The sequence below is a fragment of the Calonectris borealis genome, chromosome 2 (genome assembly GCF_964195595.1).
Source record: "Calonectris borealis chromosome 2, bCalBor7.hap1.2, whole genome shotgun sequence".
Classification (NCBI taxonomy): Eukaryota; Metazoa; Chordata; class Aves; order Procellariiformes; family Procellariidae; genus Calonectris; species Calonectris borealis.
The window spans coordinates 125,106,304-125,131,688 of record NC_134313.1 but is presented as its reverse complement, the minus strand read 5'-3'; the positions used below and the strand labels follow the sequence as shown (position 1 = coordinate 125,131,688).

Here is a 25,385-nt window from a genome sequence, read left to right as displayed (position 1 = left end):
ACTTCAAGTTTACAGTAGAACACCACCCTAAAACTTGAAACCATTCACAAGAAATTCCTAAAGAATCACTAGTGTAATGATTTTTGCAAGCATCCAGCATCAATTATGAAAACAATCCTACATATGCCCACACTGCTGAAGTTTTAGAAATAAGTCAATGGGCCATTTTTTTGATTGAATAGGGTAATAACTGCCAATATAGTCCATCAAGATAATGCATGAAAAGGGTAGGGTGTTACGCAACTACCCCCTCCACACCCCAACTGAAGGGACCCATTTGGTATCACCTAATGACAGTAAGGGACCTTGTAGCCTTCTACAACCAAGGTTAGAAAGAAGGAAGACAGACCTTTGGGCAACCAAGAGGCCCCCTTCTGCGACTGCACGTTCCTCCTCATCTTTGCTACCGTGTCTCTTATCACTAGAGCCAGATGCTAGGGGAGCCGGTGGAGAGCACAACAGCCAGCAGCAGAAGCCAGGGACAATAGCCTGGATGTTCGGGTGTGGTGGCCAACAGCAGCTAAAAACAACTAATAATGCAGAGTCTTGGGCAGGGCTGAAAGCACCTCCATCCCACAATACCTTTGAGAGGAGAAGCAGGAAAGATGTATGGCTCCCCTCACCTAGCCCCAGACCTCCTATGCATAGTGCCAGAACTATCAGCCTCCTTCAGTGCAGGTGGTCTGTTTTACTTTGTCGATTACCAAGCAGGCAACAGGCCCACTTCCATCTCCACAGAGGTGTTCTTGTGAAAGGCCCGCTTGCCTCCAAATCCTTTGTGATGCACACAAATTAACAAAAAGCTCATTTTTTTCTTCTGATGTGGTCTTTTTGCTTGGTCCTAACATGCTGCTCTGGGAAGTGAGAAGACATTACTAGCCATCATAATTTTCTTACTAGGAGGACGATCCCATAACCCTACCTCGGGGCAGGAAACAAAATGGAATTTGGAGATTCCTTCAAAACCAGTAGTTAACAAAAGCTAATAACCCCCACAGTTTCAAGAACAAAGAGCTATTGTGTCTCAATCTCAGACTCCATGGGCTTAGTGGATGGGCTTTCTAGTCAGCTCTCTCACTCCATGGGACTAGAGTTTCACTAGGGGCAGAGCTTCCAATCTGTTTGCTTTTCATAGGAGAACCGCATCTAGTTTTACTTTCCAGCTCATGGTCTACTTCTGTTCTTGTCATTTCTGCTATTCAGAAATGTTGTTCAGGTCTGTGCTTTGTCAGTCACATGGCTGAGTCCCCTTTGGAGCCATTCCGAGCCTAAACTGGGGTGCAAAGATGAATCCCCAGGTAGCCCAGAGTGCTCCTGGGAACAGGCACAGAAATCTAGCATTCCTCTTGACCTGAGCAAGGCCATGGACCTAGAACAGCTTATCAGCCAACATCACTCTGTTCAGAGATACAAGGCAGGTTAAATGACTTCTTTCCAGGAGATGTTAAGTCCTACCGCTGGTTTCTTTCCTGGTTGGAGAAAAGCAAGGGCCGAGAGTGGAAGACTACCTCCAACATGAAGCTTCACAGAAAGAGGTTCTATGAGAAGAGGAAACAGACCTTTGCTTTTATCCCATGGGCTTAACTCTCTCCCTTGGAGCTGCCATTAACACCTTAGAAAAGGAAGCACAAGCCACAGCAGCCTTCTCAAAAGCCAGATCACACTTGGACACAGTGGGTCAGAACAACTAGCTCAGGCAGAAGTAACATTTGAAGTCTAGAGAGGTCTGCTCCTGGGAAGTTTGGTTCAGCTGCCAGCCACAGGCAGTAGGGGAATACAGGGACCCATGGGTGATTTGAACAGAAAGTATTCCTTTCTGCTACTGATATAATCTGGGACCGGCTGGCAGCAGACCCTTGTACCTTAAAGTCAACAGCTCCCTTAAAGGTATAACAAAGATGTTGTCAGTAAAGACAAACACAGAGTTTTCTCTATTAGGAGGTACTGTGCATGATCTCAAATACCTTCCTCTGCTGGCATAAAAAGAATAGAGGGAATTTAAGAGTCACATGCAGGATTCCTGACACTGCCTTACCTATGATAGAAATACTGCAGATCGAGAAGATTAATATAGTGCTCTAATCTGATAGATCAGTAGCTGAAAGCTTCAGCTAGGTAAAGCTTTAAATGTGACCTTTATAAGCAAAGCTGATCTTGCAGGAAGTTACATGCTCAAAAAAAGTAATTCCAGTGAAACAGAGGCACTCAAGATGCTTGAGATCTGGAGCTAATACATACCAGGAAGGGATTTCTTTTCTTGGGAGAAGGGAGGAGTCAAGAAGGAAAAAAGGAAAAAAGCTTACTAAGAATGTTAACAGCAGACATTATATCTAATTTCTTTGCATTCCTTCCCCCCTCCTTTTCCTCCCATTTTTAAAAAACAGGAGCAAACTTGCGAGTTAAGGATTCTGATCAATGCAACATGTTAGGAAAAGAGAGCAGGAGGTCAAGAGGAAATGATTAATCCTGTGCAGAAGACTGGCAGGATGGGTCCTGGAATGGCTTACCAGAACAATGCCCCCACTAATAAGCAGGTCAAAAGACCTTACAGTGAACAGAAGCCCCAGTTACACTGTACATTAATATTCTTCCCTTAACCCAAAGTTACATTTGTTCATTAAAGCCAGATTCAAAAAACAAGTGTTGAATTAGGACAGGTGAAAAGTTGTGGTGCCAGACACAAGCAGCAAGTCTGAAAGATAAAGGATTACAACTTAACTCTGAAAGTGTTAAGAGCTCCATTCTAAGATGGTATTTGCAGAAGGCTTCAGTAAACTGAGGAACGAGGGAGGAACCCACCACTACAGATTTCAGTTTTAACACTGACTTTGTGTTCAGCTCATGCAGTGGACCAATGCCTCTTCTTGATAAATATCGACTGCTCTTCTGTTAGCAGCATAGTTTAACGTGCTGAAGAAAAAAGAACAAGCGAATTCACTGCAGGCAATACTTTGGACTTGAAGGCGCATGTGGTTCAAGGTTTACTGTAAGAGATAGCTGTTTAGTACTGTGGTTTCATGGTGTCAGAAGCAATACAATCCTGAGAGATTCTCAGCTTCAGGTAATTATGACCTCGCAGATTTGTGTTTGCCAATATGCAGCAGGGGCTTCACAACTGCTTCAAAGCTGACCCAAGCAAACCCTCCTATTAAAGAACACCACCCCATCAGCATCCCCCCAGTTTAGTCAACTCCCTCATGCAAGCATTAGCACCTTGTAGTGCCATCAGAGAACCGATCTGGCTGAAGACGACCCTGAACTGGTCCATAATCTGTAAAGAATAAAGTTGCTCACAAGTCAGCTGAGTTCCCCAATATCGCTCGTTGTACCGACGTTAGGGAAGCAATAGGAATATGGCTACAGGTGTAAAAGCCGGTGCCGATGTAAAAGCAAGTGGTGGGAAGAGCCAGCGGGAGAGCAAGAGGGGCCGGCCTGCCCCTCCTCCCCGCCGCAGCAGCAGGCACTTGGCTGGCTGGGGCCACTGCAGAACCACAGCCTGAAGGAGCAAAGTGGTGGGGAGGGAACGCCCTCCGGCAGCGTTGCTGATTGCCTTTGTATCAGCAAACAGCCTCCATTTTGAGGAGCTGGAGGCGTTCAGGGCAGTCTGGAGAGGCCAAACAACAGCTTCCAATGACTAGGAATAAAAATGGCAGATTCGTATTAGAGCTTTCCAACACAGGCTATCGTTAATGCCCGCGGCATTCCCCCCCATCACATGCTACTTCTGAGTATAGTGAACATTTATCCTTCAGGTCCACCTCCCCAGTAACCTGGGCGCTGAGCCCCCCTCCCACCCCACGCCGGAGGAGGAGGGCTGCACACAGAGCTATGGGCCAAGCGCAGGATTTCTGCGGCAAGACCAGTCCCCACAGCACGATCTTCGGAAGTCTGAAACTCAAAATCTCTCAACTTTTAAACTGAAAATCCAAGCAGGGGCTAATCATTTTAATGTATTGATCTGCATCCCTCTCCCCCACCCCCCATTCTTCTGCAGGGGAAAGGCACAGACTGTAAAACAGTACACAGGTTTCAAAGTAGGGAGGTCTTTGGCATTAGAAGGTCATTTCAGCGAGGGAAATCCACACCTCTCAAGGGCAGTCTGAAGACAAAGCTACAGTTCATTTACAAGCGTGTTTGGACTCAGTGGGCTCCACAGCTCTTTTGGTTAAGACAAAATCCAGCTAGTGTACATGTCAGTTTATGCCAGCACTTAAATCCCACCAGTATAGGCACACTTAAGCAGGCAGAGCCTATTCCAGTTTGTGACCTCTTTCAGGTCTGCTGAAAAGCAACAGATGTTAGGCCACTAATTTTTATTAAATCAGTGAATGAAATTGAAATTTACCCCTTCAAGTCTGGAGGAAATTGAGTCAGAGTTATTAAATTCACTTTTTGCAAATCCATTTCCCTATTTAATCCACATTTTCATAGGGAAACACTTTTTTTAAAGCATTCCTTTAGTTTTAGGCCTAAGCTACCTATTCTACAACAAGTTCTGCAACATGTATTAAGAGAGACTGCCTTGAGGTAGAAATTGTCCTTATAACACAACCTAGACACACGCTTCAGAATCTTTGTTCCCCCACACAAGCCGAAGCAGCCTCAGAGCTGGGTTAGGTTACGCATCTCTGCACAGAATCACAAGCCAGTTTTCAGCAACACATGGTTAATGAAAGCTAAAGCTCCTGCGAGCTGACCAGGTTACTTTCTGCACCTCATGCGCCAATACATAGAAGAACCCTGTGTGGCTGGTTCAACCTGCCAAATACAAAGATGTTAAAAAGCCAAATAATTGTTATCCAAAGCTCAGCGCACGTGCCGAGTTCAGCGCAAACATCCATTTTGCTCTGCCCTCCCCACACAAAAGCCAGGAAAGTGGATTCCAAAGTTCAAGCACTGCTACTACAGAGGAAATGCTGACATGAAACCCTGAGTCTCACTCTAGCAATGTTTCCACAAAATTTAAAGGACCAAGTTCTTGGGCACCTCTGTCACACCAGTAACACACAAACTATTTAGGCTGCATCTCCTAAGCCTACATACTTATTTTGTCCTATTCCATGACTCTTTGAAACATCACAATGAACAATAAAATAGAGCTCGTACATCTATAGCCATTCACTGTAGTATAAGCCTATTAAAAGATGAAATGGCTAATAAGCTCTTGAACGGACAAAAGTAGTAGTAACCGTTATTAAAACAAGGGGCAACACGAGTTCTTACAAGAGCTATTTCTTCTGCTGCTATTTGTTTCTCCTCTGTTCCCTGCATTTTATTATAATACACATTATCCAGGGTGGGGGGTGGTAAAAGGACTGCTAACCAAAAGCTAGCACCTCAGAACAGCCAGACACACACAGGTTGTGATGTAAATGCATGAGAACATGCTGATGTTTTAAGACAGTCTCCTCCTATTTTGTATGTAACAAGATACTGTAGCAAAGGCAAATCCATTTCAGCTATAGCTGAATTTAATGAACAGGATCAAGTCACATTACCCCCCTCCCCCCAAGCCGATTTACCTTTAAAAAACAGAATGACCGCCCCACAAGATTGTAACACCATTCTTGACAGGCAGATTGTCATTGTCCCAGCCTTCATCCTGCACTTAAATACCAGAAAATTCCCCCAAAACAGGAACTACACTGTCCTCTATCTGCCCCACATAATTACTCTTTCCTTGACAGTCACCATCTTTTACACCACAATCCCCACAAAACATCAAGCACTGCTCAGACCCAAAATCAGTTTTTAATGCTGTCCCTTTTAATGCAAGCACAAAAGCCCAGTCTGCTGTCAATGCAAGCATTTTATGGAGTTGCAAGCCTCCAAATTCCACCCAGAGCAACACTATCCTCTTTGAAACTTTTCCCAATGGCTGTCTCAAAGCAAGAGCCCATAAAAAGAGTTTATTTCATCAAACTGGAAGTTGTACAAGGGGAAACAGTCCTGTGAACACCACCATATTTAACTCATTAGACTTTTCAAATGTTTTGGAGTTTGACCATTTCAGGGAGGGAGGGAAGAGAAGGCATTTACCAGCCCTAGCCATTTAAAAACAGTTTAGGGAAACAGGCAGAAGCAAGTGCAGGGCTTCCTTTCAAATTTGAAAAGAAACATATCTTGTTGTTGGCCCTCCGGTCACATTCTGTGCTGTTTTTCCTTAGGACCATCTAAACAAGACAGATGTAGCCAGTATCCAGGCAGCAGCTGAAGCCTGAGCACTAGAAAGGCACTCTGGGGTGGGGGGTGGAAGGGAAGAGAGGGAGAAGAGAAGAGGAAGCCATTTGGCTATAAAAAGGATCTTTCTTTCCTGTTGAAATGCAATGGTAAAGAGTGTCAAAATGGCTTAAGGGTGGGGAGGTCAAACATGTTTTGAGATGTTAAAAACTCTTAAGCTTTGTCAAAAAGACTGGAAAAAAAAATCTACGGTAGGTTTTTGTTCTTCCTTGCAAAATACTTCACCATCATAATAGCTGCAAGCAATTCTGAAATTTCCATTATCTGTTCACTTTTATCACAAATTAGCCAGAACTATTCAGTTAATATTTTATCCTAATGAATCTGCCACTACAAAAACACTTCTGAAAATTACTATTCTCCAGTAATTTTCAGATGCACCTTATTTGCAAATCCTTCCTCCCTTCAGCAAACCTCCATTTTAAAAATCAGTCACTACTGCTTATACAGTATGATTGACTCTGCAATAATAAGGATGCTGGAAAATAGACATTAAGTAGCAGTTTTATTAATGTCACAGCATCAGCACTCTGCACAATACACCTTTAATCTGTATGCCATCAAAACTAACAACAAGAGTTTTTTTGCTGCTAAACAAAAATATTTTGGGAACCTCTGGGACTGTCATATTACTTGCCATTTAAATCCAAGAATGAAATTTCAGAGCTCTTCTAAACCTCACGATTCACAAAACTAGACAACTAATGGTGCTTACAAAAAGTGAAGATGTGAGAGAAGGCTTAGTAAAGCCTGTATAGTATCTTTCATCCTTTTTTATTTCCTCACTCTAAAATCTGCAAAAAGGAAGCATATAGCTTGCACAGTAAAACCTTATTTGCTATGGCTACAGTACATCTTTAAGCAACTCCAGCTTCTTTTCTAGTTTGTATTGCAGTAATACAAGAGTCCTCATTTTTTTTTTTTTAAACTCAGGATAAAGAAATTAGTGATATGAAAGAGCCACTGGAGCACAGACTGGCACTCCAGACCCCCCCACCGCTCCTACTGATGAGGAAGCCAGGCTCATCCTTGCTCTCTCTTGGGGCAGTCACTCAGGTTCTGCTCTATAAAGTCGGAACAGCTCCCACAAGAGACTCCAAACCACCATCCCAGAAGTTAAGACTTTAAAGTTCATTCACAGGAAATTGGATTTTCACCTGCCTCATCTTTGAGAGGTGCATACAAAAAGGGATGCAACAGAGCAAAGTCACTTCTCCACCATGACCTCCCACGCCCACACTTGAAGGGGCTGAGGTAGGGGGTGTAAGAAGGAGACTACCTTTGGGAAAGGGTTTTAAGCTGCAACTTCTGAATATATGCTGGAAACCTAAATCCTCTATCCCCATCATGGAGCTTAAGTTACACATCAAGAAATTAATTCCATTTGCTAATACGGAAGTCAGGATGTTGTTAGCATCCTGACAATCCCACTCAACCACTGAAGTCCTCTCACGTTCTATAAGCACCTTGTCTCTGTCTCAAGTTTCTGCGTTCCACTAGAACTTGCTGCTTGAGGTGCGGATTGCACGACCTGGGCACGGCCCAGCCCTTTGGGATACGGGCGTTACTGCTTTGCACCAGAGCTGTTCTATGGGAAAAGTCCTCTGAGAAGTGGCAAGTCAGACTTCTCTCTCACTTGGGCAGGTTTTAAGCAGGAAGTCTTTCCAGCACCCCGTTAGAGTAAGAACCAGCATCAGGGGTGTTCCTCAAGGATGGGTTCATATCTGGCAGGTTGACTAGGCTGAAGAAGTCACCCTTCTCTATACATTCTCAGGAATAAGGTTCACTGTGCAACCAAACACTTGGCAAGCACAACACTGGATGTTTATAGGAAAAGACAAGGATGCTTACAGCAAGAAAAGGCATTCAGGTAGAAGTGTAACTTCTCTCTCAATTGGGAAGTCTTCTGGGTTAATTATTGTAACCCCACACAATATAGGCAATACTGAAGTGGCAATATTTTAAACAACTCCTCAAGCCAGCTTCACTAAAACTGCTATCAGAAACATGGTCAGAACCTAACATGACCCTCTTTCCCCAACTCTGCAGAATTCAGAAGTCAGTATTTGATCAACGTTGTTCATTTGAATTTAGTCAAAACTACGATCAGTGGGAAGTATTTTGTCAATCCCTTTTCAGGGCATAAAGGCTGAACCCCCTCGTGCCAGACATTACTTTCAGATGCCAGCACTGTTGCCAAATTGCCTGGTCAGGTAATCTAGCAAGGACAGAAGCCCATCTTAGCCTAGTATATTTTTAAGGGAGGTATACACAGAGGCAGATCAGAAAATGTTGAGAGTTGCTAGAACCAAGTAGTATCCCCTCTTCCTTTTGTTCCAGGGTAGGATCAGTAAATTATTAAGATTTCCATACAAAATCTCAAGTCTATAGTACATGACATTAAGACTTATCACCACACAAGCACCTGATTATTCAGAAACATAGCACCAGAAAACATCACAAGAAACTAGAAAAAGTATTTCTAAAAAAGGTCAGGACAATGACTAGCCAAGAGATGGCAGTGTTTCTATCTGGTAAACAAGAAAAATACCAATTGTTTATAGCATTCTAGTAAGGTAGGAAGTCTAGTGGCATCAAACAGTGATACGTTGCAAAAGGCACAGATTTTAAACCGCTCCTCTCTCCTTTCAGCTGCAGGCCAGGTAAACTGAACAGCCTCTTCAGGCGCTACATCCAGTTCTTGGTCAAAGCAATTGCTTTAAGTAGCAACAGTAGTATACAACTACAAACATCCAGATTAATTGGATGCTTCTAGACAAAAAGGTGGCAATATTTTAGTGGTTTAGTAGTCTCCAATAAATGAAAGCATTATAAGAGGTTGTCTATGCAGGTTTTTTTGACAAAGAATTCTCAGTTTCAGAATACTTAAAGATTTTAGCTTTTTCAATTTGACTTAGATTTACAAAAAAGGAAGAGTAACTGTATAAATCAGTACTTAAATTTCACTTGGCATTTAAGCTAGCCTAAGGAAATCCCAAGACTGCCTCACCTCTGAATTTTTAACATGGTTATTGAACACTGGAAGATGAAGTTTCAGTTCACATGTTCAGTGCAAAGGTCACAAGCTCTGCAAGACCATGATCAGAAACATTCCAGGGCAGTGTTGCTTAATTCATGGCAACAGCTTTATTTAACAAAAGCACTCAAGGAATGGTTTCCCTCCGTAACTCCATATGGGATCAAACATGAAACAAGTCAGCTTACTCCAAGAAGTGGCTTCTTTGACCACATGAGAGCTGGGTGTTTTGAGAATTTGTTTGGCTGGTTTTGTTTCTTTTTGTTTGTTTAAACTTTGATTTACAAAGATCTTTCATTCTGAAAGCATTTCTACCTAGTTGTAGCGGAAAAAGAGCCATGGCATACATATTTGGCAGGAACATCTCCCCTGCTTAGAGAAAAACAGATACATGAAATGGGGAAAAACAACCCACACACCACGATATTCTGCCTCTCACTGATTTAGGAGAGTATCTTTCAACAACAGCCATTTGCTCCTAGTGAACGGCTGGCAGCAGTTTGCCTGGGTCAGACAGGGGTCTCTGAAGAGGAGTTTCCTTTCTTAGATCGTAAGTATAGTGCTTTATATCTTTTCACATCATGCTGCTCCAAAACATGTGCTACTTCATTAGAATATGTGCATCCAAAACAAGTTACTAGATTTACAGCTGTGGAAGTCACCTTGGATTATTTCCCCCTACTTCCCTCCTCAGGGCAGGGGACTGTATAGCTGTCTGTCAGAGTATCTCTGCCACAGGAGCCAAATGGAAAACTGCCAATCTATTTCCAAAATGAGAATCCATTAATGCAGGTAGCAACTATTTCTTTACACACACCTTAGGAAAAGTCACACCAGCAAGCTTTGTAGTAAAACCGTAAGCCACAACATAGAAAGAGATAACTATTCCTTGCTTTGAGAACAAACCAAATTCTGTCAGTTCCACAAGAACAGACCACTAGAATAGAGTTATAATGAGAATATACTCATTATCGTGAGTAGTTCATCAGATCTCCAGCCCAAGGTAAGCCATATGAAATTCGTTTGAATTCTGCAAGAAGGTAACACTGTTCTCTCATAAGCTGAGGAATACCTGAAAGAGTAAACAGGATTTCCAAGACAGCATACCATTTCAGTGAGTCTCTCACCTGCTGATAGCATGTTTGGATAGCACATAGTAATCTCAGCTGGGAGGTATCGCTATTTTTTTGTTTTGGTGTTTGTTTTAACATGCAACACTTCCTCTTTCCCCTAATCTATCCCCTAACTTATGAGAAGTGTTTCCTTTTATGTTTCCTCCTTGGGTGGCATTAAAATGAATTTAAACTTCAAACAATAAAAACACTGATGAAAATATTGTCTTCTCCTCTAGCCAAGATATTAAGTTTCATGCATTATATGGTGTTTTCAGTTGAGACCATGTTTTTCTGTTGCTCATATTAGAAAACTAATGTTAAAGAGTATAAGACAGGACATCTTCAAGGCTTCCCCATGATAATTTTAGATATAAATTAAAATGGATAGACACCTTGTGGACCAGTTACTCTAGAACTATATACTATAGAGCTTTTCAGATTTTTTTCTGAAACAACTGTATTGAACATTGGTGAAAACAAAACAGCAGTTCTGACAGGATACTGGTTCAATACATTATTCCTAGATTGATTAACTGTCAAGATTTATCTTTCATTTAGGAAAAAATAAGTCAGTCTTACTATGCTAGCCAAACCCTCATAAATACTATATAAAAATTATGTTTATGTAGGTATACTGACAACATATAATGAAGACGGATAGCAACAGAAAAAGCATATTGCTGAACAGCTGAGAGGAATGAACACATGCTCCATGTTTAGATAGTAACTTGCACTAGCAAAAAAAAAAAAAGACAACTTAAAAGGGAGATGTTTAGTCACAAGAATGCTTTATAATGAAAAGCGGAACTATGGCTTTAACCAAAAATTCATTCAAAGCATCTAAGTTATTAATTCCCTTTCAAAGTCTGGGTTGTTAGATTCAAGGCAGAACTGGGGAAGGAGAGGAGATGAACAGGTTTGGACAAGAGAAAGGGAACTTCAGTACTTTTTCTCCTTCCCTACAGCATCCTCAGCTGCAGGGTTTTGCTACCTCCATTGTCTAATCTTTCAGCCAGCCTGGCATTGGCTTCCTTGCTCTTAGATTTGAGCCAGTTCACCTTGCTACTTGTTGCTAATCAATCTGTGAAGGGATCAGATACAGACTGTCTGAAGGAGGCTGAAGCTGAAAGGAAATGCAGATTTAGATGACAAGGGATACCTGTGCCAAGGCTGATGAGGCAACTAGCTGGGTTTTGTGCAAGCCACCTTGCTTTGCCTGCATATCAAACACCGTATCACTTCCCTCCCCCCACACTGAATGCAGCTTTTCATGCCTGGGCCCCACTTGGAGTTTCATCAGCTTGAGCTCCTTAGCAGCCTTGTTCTTTGCTGAATGGCATAGGGTGGCATTAAGAAGAAGTTTCAGAACTGACATCATATCCAGAATGAAAATGCTAACCTTGAATTGTATTTACAAGGATGTTACTTGAGAGGCATGACTTTTCTGCAAGAAACTGGTTGCCAAATGAGCCTGCTGAGTAAGTCCACCACACAAGTTTTTGTGGCTAGATGAGCTGATCGGAAACCAATGAAAATAAAGCTAATGAGTAGTTTAACACCCTAAATGACTTCTACAACAACTATAAAAATTATGGTCCTTTCTGTAGATAAATACAATTCAATTGCTGTGCAGCATCTAAGGACTAAGATATGAAACTGAAGCTATTAACTGAAAGAATGGTTCAAGGTTATTTTTTGTTCCAGTTTGTAAGAGTAAGCTTAATGTTAACACCTGCACTTTTAAATTAAGGTTCTCCCATTTCTACTCTCAATGTAGAAAGATTTTTTCGCATTGTTGCCAAGAGACCAAGATAGGAACACTAGTAAATACTGTCAGTAAGCACGTACTACTTGGACTCACTTCACTGACTCAGAGGCATAGAAAAAGTAATGAAAGAACTGACAAGGAAGCATCCAGGTGAAAGAAGAGCCTTTCCTTGGATCTAATCCAAGCCCGAGTGTATACTATGCCACTACAAGCCTAAGTAGCCAGCCAGAGAATCCAACTACTCCAGTCTTTGCAGAGACAGTCCAGTCAATGCCAAAGACTCGTGCAAAGGGAAATGAATGTATACACTATATTAATTTTAATCACACTGCTTCAGAACTTCCAGCAGAATGTCTCTAATAATTCTCTGGAAGGCCTATCTTCCTGGATCATAAGGAAATTAATTGTAACTAGCAGCATCACATGCAATCAAAGCCTACAATTGGCTCCCTGAAAATATTATTTCAGGAGTAAGCCACTCTGAATGGAAGCCCCCCCACCCCTTCAGGCTCACATGAACATGGCCTGAGAGGTTTTCCACTCATCTTTGGTATAAAGACAAAGAAGTTAGGCTGGCTTGACACAGCTGCTACTGTTCAGAGAGTAACAGTTCAGATTCAGCGGTACTTACTGAACTACTTTTTGACGAGATGCAAAGATGGGATAACACCACCTTTGCTGAAAAGGCAATAACATGAAAATAAAATCATGTTTTGTTTTGACAAGTCACGACTGTCTAAAACTTATCCCATCGAGTATATGAAATCTGTATGCATCTGTACGCAGTCTGTCATTGGGAAGAGCACCTCTCAAGAACAGCCCAAGGTTTGGACCAGCCAGCCCCCCAGCAGCGTGCCAGCTACGCAGAGGAAATCCGCTCAAGGCCCTCCAGGCTTGCTTCCACGCACACCAGCCTGCTTAGCCTGCCCGCTGACCCCCATACTAACCATCTCACCCACAGCCACACAGTGTAACTCAAGTAAGGGAGCCATGCTTCAGCAACAGAAAGCTCAAGGGTCATACATTAGTTATCTCTGCTCTAGTAAGAGGCTCGGAGCCCTTCAGAAAATAAGTAATGCTAGAGAGAGCAACAGCTACCACAAAACAGTACTGTCAACTAAAATACATGTTGTCTAGAATGGAGAAAACAGACACCTTCACTCTAAGAAAGAGCATGCTGTACCTTTTGGGACACTGTCAACAGCCACCATTTATAACCCTAATCTAATTCCTAATTCTAATCTTACCAATGTTTCCATGATATTGGGGGGGGGGGAGGGGATTACACCCCACCGCACACTTACAATTGTATTAAGTACAAGAGGGGAGGAAGCCAGAAGAGTATTACATCTTCCCCGCCTTACCATTGTATTAAGTAAAAGAGCAGCACTGGGAAGATGGGGACCTCAGTATTCCACTAATTCTTTTGTATTTCATCCTCTCCAATTCCCTAAGGTTTTTTTTGTTGTTAGTTTGGTTGTTTTTTTTTTCAGGGTAGAATCCACTCCAGACCACTGCCTGACACTTCCAGTTCTGAATTTTTCTTTTTTTTTTAATAAGCAGTCCCCCCCCTTCCCAAAATATTTGCCCATCCATTTAAAAGAAGTTGACACCAAATGCATTGTGTTGGGACACCACTGCAACATTACAGCTGCATCTACAGTAACTAGAAGGGGGGAAGTTATATTTGCCATTTGTTCAGTCAATTCAGTATGATTGAATAGAGAATTTAGTTATCTGCACAATAGTTTCTATAACTTGCAAGCACTTCAGCGGGAGAATCACAGTTTTCATTTTCCCCTACAAATAACCATCGTTCTCTGAAGGGAGATGCTTCTCACAACAACTTTGGCTGGCTTACTTATCAGTCACCAATTAAAGAAAATCTGGTTTCCAATTTGCTCATCTAGCCACAAAAACAGTGTTTAGGACACACTCAGCCGGCTCATTTGGCAACTAGTTTCTTACAGAGAAGTCATGCCTTTCTCAAGTAACATCCTTGTATGGATCAAGTATTCTTGAAATTTGAGTGACTTTGTCTAGCAGCCTGCAGACCCCCTTCACGCTCCAACTTCAATGTATTAAATCTCCAGTGCCTTTGGGCACACCATATATAGCAGTGGGGGCGGGGTGTGCTGCAGGGGGGCGAAATTTAACTCTTTACCAGCATTGCTTTTAAAGGAAAAAGAAAAGCTTGGAGGCATGGCGATTCTTTCCATTCTCTAGCAATTTTTGCCTCAAAGTAACAGGCTCACTCTGCCTGACATATGCATGCGCTTACTAAAACATTCTGGAACTATATAGTTGACTCCCAAACCACAGAAAGACACAGCAACAGCAAGCCCCTAGAAGCTACCTGATCTTTATCTCCTACACCCTGGATCACCTGACATGGCATTACTCAAGGTCACAGAAGATCAGGAATAGTAACCTTGTCAGGCGACAGGGACCGGTACCGACTAGTTCACCGGCAATTTGCAGACCACGCTACCAACCCTCATATAGGAAAGCAGCATTCTCCAGTCCCTCGACGCAGCACTAGGTTGGATTACAAAGCTTAAAGGCATCCATAATGCAGACAGCTTAGAGGCTTTGCTTGCACCAAAGATTTAAGGCTAGGGATTTTTACATGGTACACTTAACTGTCTGACAGTGTGAATGGCGTGAGTAGTAAGAACCACTGAAGTGAAGGGGGAGGGAAAAGGGGAGGATTTGAAGTTTGATAGCTGACATTCTCCCCTAAATAATAGTTTGCCTTTTGTTAACCAAGAGCAGCTGAACAAAAGGCTGTATAAAATTAGTCTTCTAGCATATGCCTGCCACTCTGGACAGCGAGTACCTAAACATGCAAACAGAACCCACAAAACCCAAGACAACACGGGACAAGGCGAAGATACAGCAACAAGCTCTAACATTACCATCCGAGAATCCTGTTGAAGTTTGATTTCTGAATCTCAGGTCCCTGCCAGCCTTTTAATCCAGCCAAACACAGCATTTGGTGGTTCTGTACATTTACCATACCTTAACTAGGGAAAGGAAATATTTACAGTAGATGGTAGTTTATAACAACATCGGCTATCCACAAAACATATGTGATGGGCATGTAATACAAGCAAACAACTAGGAAAGATAAGGTTTAGCAAACTTGACAAAATACCTTTAAATACTTTGGTTATGCATGGAGACCAACATTAAAGGGAAAATGATGTAACACAAGTTTAGCTATTACCTTTAGCTCACTAAAGGACCCTTCTCCCCCCAAACCACTGAGATCCAAGGGCAGGCAGTCGCTATTTTGACAGTCCTGGAAAGTACTGGTACTGAGAGCAGCCTTGGGGATTACTTGTGTGATCTTAGTGAAGATCATATGCTGGTAGCCAACAGGAGTAAGACATCAGTACGGAGGTAACAACAGGAGGACAGCAGCCTTTGGTTGGATTAATCTGTTCATTTCAGAAACGAGTTTAAGATATTTCACATTTCTTTGTTCAGTAGAGACCATTTCCACTATAGCACTGAAGACATACCTCACTGTCCCCAAAATTTTAAATATTCAACTCTGAAAAGTGGCTTTCACCCATTGCTAGTGAGACAAGTTTAAAGATTTCCTCAAATTGCCTACCTACTGCTGGAAGATGAGCCATTTTCTCCAAGTCAGCACCAGTGCAAAGGCATAGCACAAAGCATGCAGAATCATAAAACAATAAGCTTCTCATGTAAAGTTTCCAGTTCAAGTCTTAGTCACTTCAAAAATATTTCACCTACACATGTAGGAAAACTGCTGACCAGACATCATCCTATCCAACAAACTCACCATCTGAGGTTTTAGAAATGCATGTTATACACTCAAGTGAAATAACAGGACTGGAGCTCTTATTTCTTACAGCTGAACATGTAACTATGAATTAATTCTTGTGAAGGAGTGTCAGTATTATACACACATCCAAGAGGCAGCACAGTAGGACGACACAGAACATATACACGTGAGCCTCATCTGTGGGTACTGAGTTTTAGTCCTTTTCATATTAAACAGCTAGAGCGTTCAAAGGTGGTCAGCATTTTTAGTTCCTAAATAAGATTATTAGCTACGGACTCCATAGTTGAAATTTTTTTTATTTTCTTGAATGTTGATAAAGAAGAGTAAGAAAGGAGTAACTTAGAGTCAAAAGAACTTCAGGAAAGAAGTACTACTCCTTTATTAGCCACATACAATTTCTCTTCCTTAAGATGGGAGGGGGAAGGGGAAGAGGAAGAGATAAAATTGTCCAAAGTGACATTGCATAGTAAAGAAGCTTTTGAACTCAGGTTAGAAAACGGTTAACAGATAGTATTGCTCCGATTCTTTAACATGTTACTTTCAAAATTGATTTGGATGCACAAGCATAATTTGCTAGATAAGAGGACCAAACCCATCCCACCCACATAGCCCTTCAACAAGCCCAGCCAGGGAAAGTAGAAAACAGCCCATGGAAGGAACTGCAGCTGAGCCCATGATGAGAACAGCTAAAACAAGGACATATGCCTAATATAGTTTAGGATCAGGGATATCCATTCATTACATTAACCAATACTTGCATTGCCAAGCAGTAGTCCCATTCCCATCCAGTATTTCTACACTTTAATTATGACTTAGAATGATAGAGTAAAGGCATTACTAAAAATTATGTACTACATAATTACGATCCAAGATTATATTTGTAACTGCTCTATATTTGTAACCGCTCTGTTGAAAGTGGATTACAGCTAAAGACAATAAACCCCTTCTGTGAAATCTTTTCTGTGGTAACATTAGTCTTGCATTCGGTGCATTGTTCGTACAGCTTAAGATCTGTGCTCTCAACACATCACGATTCTTTGCGTGATGGAAAGACACCAACAACTTTGCAGGAAGGAAGGGAGTATGGGAGGAGAACTAGGAAGAGAAAGGGTCAGGAGTATTGAAAGAGGAATGATACCTTCTTAACTTTAAAACAGAGGAACTAGGTAGTTTTCCTCTAAGGAAGCGTGGTCTAGGAAGCATGTTTACACGCTCTGAAGATTTAGCTGAAAGGAGAAACTCCTACACATGATGTAAGATTTCTTCACTAAATCGAAGCAAAATTCAGTCAGACCCTCTCTCCAAGTTATGAGATACACTTCGGTTTTGCAAAACTGAAGTTAAAGAAAATTAAGTTCTCAGTATACAGTAGGCTAGTTTCACGCCTATTTATTGTATGCACATCTCCAGACCTATTTTCTCAAGAAAGTCATTATAACCTCAGAAGTTTGCAAGTTTCTACTGTATTGATACTGTTGGTTTTTCAAAGATGTCTCAGAGTAAAAACAGTCCATGAAAGTTGCCTGAACAAGGCATTTCTGTTTCTTCCAATTTTTACTCACTGGAAACTATCCGAAGTCATGTTGAATTAGGCCAGTAGTATAACGATATCAGATTATCACCAGGAAAAAAAAAATTACAAACAACTTTACTATATTTACCTAAAGTGTTGAGAATATTTGAACATCTATCACACCAAAGCACGGGAAAGGAGGGGAGGTTTTGATTCAGTCCAGTATGGTTTTAAAGCTGTGTCAAGCCCAAAGTTTTCATTCAAAAGAAAAGCAATTAAATAAAATACTTCTACATACAGAGAAGAGCTGGGAGCTAAAGGTATTCTGGGGAAGGGGCAGCTGAAAGGAAAGTAAGGTAGAGTAATCTAAGAGGTGACCTGTTTAGCACCAGATATCTGAACATTATTTTTAATTAAAAAAAGTGTGAAATTAGAGATTATTAAAACCCTTCATCATTCCAAAGATGTTAAGTCCACATTACATAGACCATGTATAAACAAGATAACTCACTGCCCTGCTTTCTTCACCAGGAAAAAATTATAAAGGAAAACACAAGCGTCAGTAATCTGACATACCTGCATGTGCGTCTGATATCAGAACAGAGAAGACACAGTAAGTACAATAAACGAAGGGTGCATCAAGATGAAGTATATGCACAGTTTCTTAACACATACTGGAAGTATGTATTTCTCTAGCTCATGTGCACATTCTTCTATAAAGCTGAAGCTATAGTAGCCATGACAGCTGGAACACAATCCTTGATGTAATATTAAGTAATTACTTAAGACCGGTGCCTCCAGGATGCACTCCTAAAAGTTTTAATCATTTTGTAAGGAGGTAAAAAACCCTAACTATTAGAAAAAGGAACAGCAAGAGACTGCATCACGTATTGCACTTTCATATAAATAGCCCTTGAGCAAGAGACATGGGGAAGCGGGGACACGGGCATATTCCCTCTGTGTTAGCCAACTGTTTTGGCGAGACGTGGGTGGACAGTGTTAAGAGCACTATGGAGTACAGCTCAGTGTTTGACAGTGATGGCAAGCCATTCACAAGAGGGACCATATCTAACCTACACTTCCTTCCTAGCCACACTATTCCTCCTTTTCCCTCATACCAGTTCAGTTTAGGCCAGATTCCTCTGCAATTCAAATAAACGTATACCAACACCAGAAGAATAAGGAAGGGAGAAAAGTGTTCTACCATGCTAAGCAAGTTAAACTGGCTCACAGAAGCATCTCCTGGGTGCACACAACCAAGGCTGGTGAGAACAGACGAGGAAGTGAGATCCCCTTCTTTGAGTAGCCATGAGATGTTAAGAAAGCTCGCTCCCTATTGTGAAACCAGATCTTTACCCTACATTAGAGCAGCTTAGGTATAAATTCAATCAGCAAATTTAGCCAAGGTACCAGATAAGTAGCTTTCAGTTCAGCTGACAGCTATGCCTTCCCCTATACATACACAAGCCAAAATAAGGAGAAGTGTAATTTTTTTTTGTAGTCTAAAAAGACAATAAGTTCAGGAATATATGCAACTCCGGAATTCAATATAGCACTCATTTTAGCCAGTCCTGTCCACATGCACCGATACCCCCACGAGTCATTTCAACTCACTGATCTGACAAGAAACTTCTGAGTTTGTGAACTAATCTGATCAACGAAGAATCTGACCAAAGCCAGAACTGATGCAAGCAAAAGGAAGGAACAGTGTGGCTAAGAGCGAGAGGAGAAAACTTTAAAATCCTTTCTTGCAGCGGGGCAGGGGGAGCCGTGGTGCGACAGGGTTTTGCCCTGTAGTCTGTGAACCACTTCTAAAATGGAATCCGTAAAGCAGTATGAGAACTACGGGGTCACAGACCATTAGGCTGACTGAATTTGGCAACTCCGCACTTTCCCTAGAAAGTGTTAGAAGTCTGCTATTGAAGTGTTTTGACCATCCGCCACTGTTATCACCAAGTGATACTAAAGCACGTAGCAGCTGAGAGTCAGCATAAAGGAAACCCCACATTATTTAACTCGAGACTTGTGGCCTTTTCCACTTTTTGCAACAGCAAAGTCTTTTGAATCCAGGCAGTTTATCTATACAAGCCAAGTATCCTACAGCTGTTCCAACCTTTTCTAAGCATCTGGTTTGGTTTGCAGCCTATTACTGAGAACCCTATGGAAAGAAAAACAGAGGTGCTTTCTCAGTCCGAGAGATGAGACGCATCGTTGCAGTATTTGCAGGCACTCTCCACCTGAAAGCAGTGCCCAGAGTTTCACCTTCTTTAATGTTTGCCACTACAGTAACAGTCAATATTCTCTGTTAAGTTGTCAGTGACTCCATGTACTCATAGCACACAACAGGTTACCGTTGTTTTACACGAGCCAACAACTCAGCTGAAAACAGAACCAACTCAATTAAAAAGAGACTGCTCCAGACATCCCAGTAAAGAGCTGAAATCTGCATTTCTCTGCACTGGAAGGATGAGCAACTACGTTGATCTTGTCTTGCAAATGCATATCTGTAGCCCTGTTTTGAGACTTGGAACACCCAGTAAGTAACCACCCACAGTGCTATTTCCCTCCTCACTCGAGGGAGTCTCAAAATGGGGGTGGGAGGAGGGAAAATTATGGGGAACGGACAGTGCTTCCCAGGAGGAGGGATAGAAATAGCAGAGAGAACCAGAACCAAAAGGTAACAAGTGAAGTTGTGATGTTGGAAGGACAGGAGTATCATATTCTAGGCATGGAGGTAGAAAATAAAGGAGCCAGCTGCTTTGGCCCAGAAAAGCCTCAGGGACAGGGTCAGAGTCAAATTCTCCTTATAACTTAATCTCAAACAGGGTGAGGAGGATACATCCTGGCGAAGGAGAACTCCGCATCCAAGAGAACAACTATTCTAGCAGCTTACAGATGAAATCTGCCTGTGCTCAAACTTACCTGGCATGACATTAGTCTGAGGGAATATCCTGCTCTGTCACCAGCTTTTCCCACTTACATACTGAGCAGAACTGGAGTTTACAACTACTAATAGTAAGGTTTCAAAGCTGCCATTCCAGTCTTGCATTTTAGGTTTGTTTTTACACTATTAGACAGCCAAACAAAGTACTTAGTGCATCACTTAAGCACTCTCTTGGAAGGCTGCCTGTCTATTATCGTTCCTTTTATGAGGCTGTAAATAACATTCTTAGAATTAAACAAGCAATAACCCTCACAGTTTTGCAGCCACCCTTTCTGAAAAAAATTGTACACCTCGCCCACATTTTTAGCGAAAGCGAGAAAGATTTACAGTATAAACTGTTCCCAACAGATACAGTCTCTCCTGAATGTTCCCCCTGGAGTGAATAATAAATACTTGCAAATACTGATTGGGCACACGCACATTAAGGAACCACCAAAACTCACTAATCAAGAACAGTAGTAGATCATTAATTTGCAGAATAAAAGCCTTTCTCAACAGGAGCTGAAGGCTTGAAAATGCTCACTTGTTTTAAAACAATTTCTAGGTCTACAGGACACAAGGACACCCAAAACCAATCTTAAGAGACATGTACTCTTTTCAAAGCACACTGTTGAAAATAAAAGTATTAAGTTACACAAAATAAATTAACAAGCTTTTTTAGAAGTTACTTCTAGAAAAGCTGTACAGTTTAAGCAAGGCTAGAATATCTTTGTTCCCTTTGCAACTTAAGCTTTTAAGTCTACAAAATACCTCGAGCTCCTGTCCCAGCTACTCTTCACCAAGTGCTGGAGAATACATCTGCTTTAGAAGCTGGATGCTCTATGCTATGGCCGACAGCCCTCCATTGTTTCATTTTACACACTTCAACAAGAAGCTTTATGATACTAGGAATACAAGAACTAGAAGTTTTTTAGCCCATACCCCAAGTCCGAAGTTATACTCCCAAATGAAGGCAGAAACATAGCTTTTTAGCGTATTAAGAACACCACGCTTCATTTCATTCTGGCATTCAGTATTACGTATCTTCTTTAGGAAGCCCACTAGCTGGAAGATACTTAGATACCACAAAAAGCTATAAGCGGCCCAACCGCCAGTAAGGCATTATGTTTTGGGTTTTTTTCTTTTTTTTTAAACCTCCTTGCCCTCAAGCATACCCCACCACCCGCCCAAATGTCATTTTAAGGTTTTTCTTTTTCCACAAAATTCATTCTTTCTGTCCTCTGAGACTAGCAACTATAAGAAACAAGTAAAGTTCTTCCAGAGCTTTCTAGAAAATTTCAGAAGTGTCGTAGCATTAGAGGATATAGGAGAAGCGTCCTGGCAAACTGAAGACAAAGGCATCACCATATTTCACTAGGCTAAGCGCCTTCCTGTATTAGATAAGCAAGCATCCCACTGAAAACTCTTGTACTACCCTGTCCTCAGGCAGGCTTTTCCCCTGAAGTGGTTTGTTGTGTTGTCCCATTTCATACTGGGAGGAAACTACCCCCAACATTGAAGTGACTGGAAAATTCCAGCAAAATCCCCCGCGTTGACCCCCAGAGCAGAAGGGGGGGGGGACAGCAGACCGCCATTTTCCAGTTTCAGATGAAAATCAAGTTTCAAAATATCGCAGCAAGAAGCTATGTCCCAATGAAACTTAAGACACTTTCAGTACATTTTGAAGAAGCCGCAGCCTCTTTTAGATCTGTGAAACAATACTTCGGATCATCAGAAACAAAACTTGCGAGCAAAGTGTTTTAAATGAAGACCACATAAAGCAAGTTCCCATTTTTATATCAGTAGAGTTCTCGTTTGCACCACAGAGGCGGCTAAAAAGTTAACCAAGAGCAGGAGATGTAGCTGGTATAGGCATGGGTGAATATCTTTGCTAACTTTCTGACTACCTAGAATTAAAAAAAAGAAAAAAGAAGAAAAAGGAGTCCTTTCCTCGTTACAGTTATCTCCCTTCCCTATTTATTCGTTTCCTCTTTCTTCAATGGGTTACACGCCGAACACGGTACAAAGCAGATTCCACGAAGTAATTTAATTTTGCATTAGAAAAATGAGGGGGCTTGCGGGACGCCAGACTTTTTTTCCTCGCTTGCATCTCCACGGTCTCGCCACCCCTCGGTACGCGCCCGACAAGCTGCCTCAGAAGGGCAGCGCCCGCAGCAGCCCGATGCCCCCGCCCCACGCCGCCTTAGCGGCTTCCCGCCGCGCACGGGCAGCCCGAGGCACCGACGGCCGCCTCCCGGGACAACGGCTCCCGCACCTCGCCCCCCCCGGCTCACCTCCTCCTCCTCCCGGGCGGCGGCGCGGAGCCCGGAGGGAGCGGGGCGCCCGGGGACGCCGCCGCCTCGCCGCACGCCCTCCCCCGGCCCGTTACCGGCTCCCGCCCCCCGCACCGGCCGTTGGAGGGGCGCGGCGGCCCTGCTCCCACCCCCCGAGCCCACCCCCGGCCCCCGCGCCCCGCGGGGCGGCAAGACCCGAGCGCCTCCGCGGGCGGAGGAAGCGCCGCGGCCGGTCCCCGCCGCCGCCCGCCCCTCAGGGCCGGCCCGCCCGCCGCGAGGGTGCGAGGCGGGCGGGGCCCCTCCGGCGCCGGCGAGGGGCGGGAGCGCGGCCGCCCCCTCCCGCGCCGCGCCGCGCACTCGCTCACCTCGTCGTCGTGGTGCTGGCAGTAGCTGGCCCGGTCGGGGAAGACGGAGAGGATGTTGTAGGGCGAGGCGGGGTAGGGCGGGCTGAGGGCGAGCGGCGCGGCGGGGCCGGCGGCGGCGGCGGGGCCGGGGGCGGCGGCGAAGCGCTCGATGAAGTGGTCCTTGGTGAGGCGGACGCGCTGGTGCGCCCGCACGCAGTTGTCGCACAGGTGCTCCTGGCAGTCGAGGCAGCGGGAGCTGGCGGCATTGCCCTCGTCGCAGGAGCTGCAGCGGGGCTCGCCCTGCCGGCTGTGGGGTCGCCGCAGCAGGAGCGCCGCCGAGCCGCCGCCGCCGCCCGAAGAGGAGGAGGACGTCGAGGAGGGCGCGGCCGAGGCGGCGGCGGCGGGCGAGGAGCCGGCGGCACGGTGCGGCGGCGGCGGGCGGCCGTGGTGGCGGTTGTTGCCGCCGCCGCCGCCCCCTCCTCCCGCGCTGGAGCCGGCGGCGGCGGGGCCGGCCCCGGCGGCGCGGCCGTTCTTCTGCTCATCGGCGGCGGCGGCCACGACGACGACGTCCAGCAGGTTGCTGAGGAGGAAGTTGGAGGAGGGCAGCGCGTCCATGCCCGAGGGCTCCGAGATCACCACCTTCTGGTCGCAGATGGGGCAGCGCAGCTTGAGCGCGTCCCCCGCGCCGGGGTGCCGCTGCGCCTCCAGGCACTGGCGGCAGAAGGCGTGCAGGCAGGGCAGGACGTGGAGCCGCCGCGGCGGGCCCCCGCAGGAGGAGCCGCCGCCGCCGCCCCCGGAGGAGCTGGAGGTCTGCGAGGAGGACGAGGAGGTGGAGGAGTTGGAGGAGAGGGGAGCCGGCGAGCCGCACATCTCCTTGCACAGCGGGCAGATCTGGAAATCGGACTCGGGAAACGAAGCCATTTGCGATGGGCCTGACTCCCCGATGGGGGGTAAAAATGTATCTCCCCTCCCTCACAAAAAAAAAAAAAAACGTGGGCGGAAAAAAAAGCGGAGACGGGGGGCGTTTGGAGAGGCACGGGGAGAAGGTAGTTCTGCAAGCGGCTTACGAGCAAGCTGGCATCGATCAGTCGTTTTGCCAAGTGGGATCGATTGGCCGGTTTTGCAAATACGGTGTCATCGATCCGGCGGTCTGCAGGGAGCTGGATCCTCGCCTCGTACCTCGCTGCTGCCGCTGCCGGGCTTGCTGCTGCGGGGGGCGGGGGGGTATTTTTGGTATCAAGGTGTAGCTGTCCCGTTCTCTCTCAGCAAATGGATCCTCTCTTCCCTCACATGTACTTAACCCCCGATCCCCCGTTGCATTAGACAAATTGTATCGATTCCCAGATCGGTCAATACCTCACACAGTCTTCTCATTTCCCCCTTGGGTCAGCAGTTTGACAACGTGGTTTGGTTACTTGTCTTCTTCCTAAACAGAAAGTGCATGGGCGCCAATCGCCCGATCCCCACCGCATCCAGCGGGGACCGGACCTCTGTCCGCCGGGGCTCGGCTCCGGTTCCCACGGCCGCAGGACGGGGTCGGGGCGCCGGGGCGGCAGTGCAAGTCCCTCTTGGCCGGGCGGGGAGGACGCGGGTGGGGGGCAGCAGGGGTTTAACTCAAGTTTCGCTCTTTCTTCTTGGGGCGTTGGGTTTTTTCCGCTTTTCCTTTAAACCTGTGCTTGTCGGGGGGGAAGGGGAAATTTCGTTTCAGTTCCCCCCTCCACTTTTGCAATCCAGAGCAGCTCTAGGAGAGAGAGAGGCACTGAAACACAGTGGCCAGGCAGACTTCTCCGGCTCCAGTCCTCCCCCGCCGACGCCTGCTCCACCACCGCATGACTGGGGGGTGGGGATGAAGGGCGGCGTTGGTGCCCACCCCACCGGCAGAGACTCACGCTGGCGGGACACAGAGGAGGAGGAGGAGATGGGAAGGGAAGAAGAAAAGGGCTCCGGGGACGGCTAAGAAGAGCAGTCGCCTCTCAGAGTCCCGGCTCCCGCCGGACGCCTTCCTTTAAGCGGGGCTCCCCACGGAGGGCAGCGCCGAGCCCGCAGCGGCCCCGCCACACGCGGTGCCCGGCGGCTGGGGCGGCTCTCCCGGCCGGTCAGCACCGCGGGCTCGGCGCGGCTCGCACACGCTGCGGCGGCCGCGGCCGGGCAGAGGAGCAGCGGCAGGTCCCCGCCGGCCGCCCTGAATTATTCATGGGGGGTGTATTATATTCGCTCGCACAAATTGGAGCCGCTGTGCAATGCTATCCGAGAGCGCTACGCTCGCCCCCTCCTCCTCCTCCTCCTCTCCGGTTCTCGCTCGCTCTGAGCCCCTGCAGCGCCTAGGATCACATT

General features: G+C 45.0%; 1 protein-coding gene across 1 annotated transcript in view; it reads right to left on the bottom strand.

Moving 5' to 3' along the window:
* Positions 1–24,477, bottom strand: part of TRIM71 (tripartite motif containing 71) — a 57,443-nt gene extending 32,966 nt beyond the window's left edge. The window contains exon 1 of the mRNA XM_075140748.1: positions 23,073–24,477. Within this exon, the coding sequence (XP_074996849.1) occupies positions 23,073–23,972 (900 nt within the window). The 5' untranslated portion in view covers positions 23,973–24,477. The remainder of the gene's footprint in view (positions 1–23,072) is intronic.
* Positions 24,478–25,385: the final 908 nt, after the last annotated feature.